A 5,223-nucleotide genomic window follows, 5' to 3' on the forward strand; every position below is an offset into this window, starting at 1 on the left:
ATGTATATATATAAAATTATCCTCCTGATAATTCCACAGAGAGATCCCTATTTGGTGCTGGGTAACACCTCTCTTGCTGCAACATGTAAAGAGCAGGCTTCTGGGATTCAGAGCCTTGGCAGGCATTAGCATTTGGCTAGAATTTAGTAACATTTTTTGTTTTATTTATTTTGTAGTTACCTTTTATTTATGGCAAACTGATGCTGGGTTTCCACTCAGAAGAATTAGTTCCTTTTTAAAATATTTAAAAATTTAAAAGACAAATATTAAGTAAATAACAGTACATGTAGTTCTCAAGTGATTAAAGTTTGAGAAACGAGCTATTAGTTATAGTCTAATAAATCATATTTTTAAGTGATTTCAAAAGAAACTACCAACGTAGTCTAGAAAGGAAACATATGTCACTCTATTTTCAATACTTGTGATGTTCCAGAGATGAGCTCACCAAAGCCTCTCCTACATCAGGTGATTCCCAGAGTTAAGATTCAAGCAAAAATATAAAAGGAAAAAGAACCAATTCCATACCATCCTGGACTTGATAAACTCATGGTACCATAAATGTGCAAATAATCTGATATTTAGCAAGTAATGTTTTAAACATAAATTTTCTAATTTACTACAGCATCTTTTTATTTGGTCTATACTAATGCCTCACAAAGGCAAACCCAGGTTGTAGAGTTCCTGCTTAATCCTCAAAAGATCAATATTTTTTGATTGAACTCTTCAGTGAGGATTCAGGAATGCTGGTCAGGTCTTCCAATGGCATCTGACTCTTCTCCCCACTTTTACAGTCCTGCAGAGCGAAGTCTTCTCTTCTGAGTAAAAATCCTCATGGCTGGCATTCTTCTGAGAGGAGTTTGCCTAGTAGATATTGCATGCTCACAGGCATGCCATGCTGACTTAAAACAAAAAGGACAGTTGGAGAGAAAGAAAGCAGAGCTTCTTGTTTGCGGTGAACAGTTTCTTCATCACAGTGGCAGTTAAGATATGCTCCCTCCTTTTCCCCAGATGTCAAGGCAGTAAGTCTGAAGGATGGTGTCAGACATCATAATCAGGAGCCTTACCCTGGGCTTGTCTTAGCCAGATCTGTAGTGTAACAAATGCTCCCACAGTCACGTGAAAGAAAAGCTGCCAGAGGTTGCGAAGTTCATAGAGATACATGTTGCATAGACAGATTAGGCCAAAAGTCAAAAAAGATTTGACATTCCGCCAGCCGGTATAGTAGACAAGTAAATAACACTGTTCAAAATATAAAAATGAGAGATGATTAGGGTTATAGGAAAAGGAAAAGATGCTTCTGCTATATAATTGTAACAGGCTACAGAGTAAAAAATGAGAGTGGAATAAGGGGATTTTTCATCTACAGATAGATAATGTAACATCGAAATATTCAGCTATGAAAGCTCCACAGCTTGAAAGGAAAATAGGCTTTTCATGTTTTTCATTTTTCAAAAGAAAAAATATTTTCTATCATATTCAAAATGGAGGAATAATTGGATGACTCCCTAGCAAACAGGCTGGACATTCCTCAAGTGACAGGAAACCGAGAATCATTCTCAGAGTCTGACAGTTCTCTCTCTCATTTTCACATCAGGAAAGTAGAAAAAGCTCAAATAAGTCATTTAGCGAAACGGACTCTTCTATAACTGAATATGAATATTACTGAAACCAACAAATATTTACTGATCTCCCATTCAGTGCAATGAATTAAGCTAGCAGGATCTGAGTGAAGATTTGAGGGAGAAATCATTCATCGGATGTTTATTGAGAGCCTGCTATAAGTCAGGCATTGTTCCCTAGTATTAAGTAAACAATTAAAAGCCTTGTTCACTTGGAGCTTACATTCTAGTGGAGAGAAAAAGATTATAAACATTTTATACATATAATATCAAATAGTTATGTCCTGAAAAAGATAAAACAGAAAAAGGGGACAGAGAATGCAATGAGAACTATCTTAGAAGATATAGTAAAGAAAGTACTCCCCCTATCTACCCTAAGGCATTTGCCTTTTCCTGCTTCATTTTTCCTCCCATATTATAAACATACTTTAAAAATGTTTATTTTGTCATCTATATTCTTCCGATAGAATCAAAGCTTCATGAGAGGTTTTTGTTTTGTTCACTCATTTATCTCCAGTGCCCAGAATGGTGCCTGATACATAAAAGTACGCATTAAAAATTTGTTGAATGAGCTGTTTTCTAGAAGGCATCTAAAATTCTCAATCTGGTAAAACTGGAATTATATGTGATCACAAAGTCTTATGAAAGAAGCAGAGGTCTCTGTGTGGAATTGTATCCAGCCTTCAGTACTGGAAGGGTGTTTGCCGCAATGCAGAAAGAATGTGGAAATGTTCAGTTAAATGCGTTTCGTTCATATAGAAATGAGGACTTTGTTTACTTAAAAGGAAGACTGCTATCCAAGCAAAATGAATGGGAAGCACTTTTTTTTTTTTTTACCTAAGTGATATGCATTGTGTAAAAAAAAAGTTGAAAAAAATAACCTTTTCTTTTGAAATAATCTGACTTAGAGAAGTTGCAAAAATAGTAGAGATTCCTGTATACCCTTCACCCTGCTCCCCCTAATGTTATCCTCTTATAAAACCATAGTATAATCATCAAATAAGGAAATGAACATTGATACAATATTATTAACTAATCTACAGACTTTATTTTGCCAGTTGTCCCACTGAGGCCCTTTTTCTGGTCCAGAATCCAATCCAGGATTCTATATTGCATTTAGTTGTCATGTCTCTGCAAATCTGTAATAGCTCTTTAAGTCCTTGTTTTTCATGACCTTGAAATTCTTGAACAGTACTGATCAGAATGTCCTTTAATTCTGGTTTGTCTGATATTTTCTCAAGATTGAAGTGAAGATGCAGTTTTGGTGAGAATATCACAGAGGTGATAAGCAATATGTCTTATTGTTGATGACGTTAACTCTGATCTCCTGGTCAGGTGGTGTCTGACGGGTTTCTCCACTGTGAAGTACTATTTTTCTCTTTGTAATTAGTATCTTGCAAGAGGGAAAATAAAGACATTCTCAGGTGGAAGAAGACTAAGAGAATTTGTCGCCTAGAGATGTACCCTAAAAGAATGGCTAAAGGAAGTTCTCTAAATAGAAAGGAAACAATAAAAGAAGAAACCATGGAGAAACCATGGAACACTGGGACAGCAAAGAGAACACAGGAAGGAAAACTATAGGTAAATATAATGGATTCTCTTTCTCCTCTTGAGTTTTCTAAATTATGTTCAATAGCTGAAGTAAAAATTATAACACTGTCTGGTGTGATTCTAAATATATGTAGGGGAAATATTTAAGACAATTATATTATAAATAGAGGAGGGCAAAGGGACATAAAAGGGACATACAGTTTCTATGCTTCGCCTGAATGGGTAAAATGACAACATCAGAAAACTGTGATAAGTATATATAAATGCAATACCATTTAAAAAGCTGTTCAAAGAGATATACCCCAAAACCCTCTTAGATAAATAAAAATGGAGTTCTAAAAAAAATGTTCAAGTAACCCACAGGAAGATAGGAAAAAGAAAACATAAAAATTAAAAATAGAAAACAAAAAATAAGATGGCAGATTTAAGTGGTAACAGTAATAATTACATTAAATGTAATGGCTTAAATACAGTAATTAAAAGATGGAAATTAGTAGAGTGGGTTTAGAAACCTAAATCAACTCTGCTGCCTAGCAGAAACTTACTTCAAATGATATAGGCAAGCTGAAAGTAGAATGATAAAAAAGGATATATCATGCAAACAATCAAAATAAAGGAGTGCCTACATTAATATCAGATAAATATAAAAATATTTCTAAGAAAATAACCAGGGACAGAGAGGGATATTATCTAATGATAAATGGATCAATCCACCAAGACGACATGCCAATCCTAAATATATATGAACCAAAAAAAGAGCTACAAAATACACAAAACAAAAACTAATAGAACAGAAATGGGAAATACACAAATCCACAAGTATAGCTGAAAACTTCAATACCCCTCTCTCAACAACTGATAGAACTGGAGAGAAAATCAGCAAGGATACAGAAAAAAACACCATCAACCAAAAGAATCTAATCAACATTTACAGACCATTCACTCAACTACAGTGGAATACATGTTCTGTTCCAGCGTGCCTAGAATACTAAGATAGACCATATTCTGGGCCATAGAATAAACCTCAATAAATAGAAAAGAACTGAAATGAGAGTGTGATTTCCAACCGCAATGGAATCAAACTATAAATCAATAATGGAAAGAAAATTTGAAAATCTCCAAATATTAGGAAACTAAACAACATAATACTAAATAATCCATAGGTCAAAGAGAAAGCCACAAGGAAAAAATTTTTTTAATACACTGAATTAAATGAAAATGAAAATACAACATATCAATATTTATGGAATGCAGATAATGAAGTGCTAAGAGGGAAATTTATGACACTAAATCTACATATTAAAAAAGAGAAAATTCTCCAATCGATTATCTAAGTTCCCAAGAACCTAGAATAAGAAGAGCCAGATAACCCAAAGCAAGTATGAGGAAGGAAATAATAAAGGTAAGAGCAGAAATCAATACAATTGAAAATAGGAAACAAACAATAAAACAACAGGTTTTTTAAAAGACCAATGAAATTAACAAGACTGACAAAAAAAAGATACAAATTACCAGTATGAGAAATGAAATAGAATATCACTACAGATCCTACAGACATCAAAAGGAAAGTAAGAGGACACTGCAACCAACTGTGCACAGGAATCTGATAACAGATGAAATGGACCACTATGTCTTAAAACACATACTACCACAATTCATGTATTATGAAACAGATAATTTGAGTAGCTCTATAACTATTAAGAAAATGGAATTTAATAAATATTATACAGCTACAGTAATCAAACTACGTGGTACTGGCAGAGGGATAGACACATAGATCAATGGGGCAGAATACAGAACCCCAAAATAGACCCACACGAATATGCCCGACTGATGTTTGACAAAGATGCAAAACCAACTTGGTGAAGAAAAAATAGCCTTTTCAACAAATGGTGCTAGAACAATTGGCCATCTGACCACAGGCAAGAAACAACAAAAAACCCTCAATCTAATCTAAGTCTCACATCTTATACAATCTTATACAAAACTTAATTCAAAATGAATCATGAACTTAAATGTAAAACACAGAACAACAAAACTTTTAGAAAAACAG

The 5,223-nt window shown here is 34.0% G+C and overlaps 1 protein-coding gene across 1 annotated transcript in view; it reads right to left on the reverse strand.

Annotated features, from left to right (window-relative positions):
• Positions 1 to 384: 384 nt before the first annotated feature.
• Positions 385 to 5,223, reverse strand: part of SEC22A (SEC22 homolog A, vesicle trafficking protein) — a 55,697-nt gene continuing 50,858 nt past the window's right edge. The window contains exon 7 of the mRNA XM_011369363.2: positions 385 to 1,239. Coding sequence (XP_011367665.1) covers positions 1,039 to 1,239 — 201 coding nt within the window. The 3' untranslated portion in view covers positions 385 to 1,038. The remainder of the gene's footprint in view (positions 1,240 to 5,223) is intronic.

Source organism: Pteropus vampyrus, unplaced genomic scaffold, assembly GCF_000151845.1.
Source record: "Pteropus vampyrus isolate Shadow unplaced genomic scaffold, Pvam_2.0 Scaffold1, whole genome shotgun sequence".
NCBI lineage: Eukaryota > Metazoa > Chordata > Mammalia > Chiroptera > Pteropodidae > Pteropus > Pteropus vampyrus.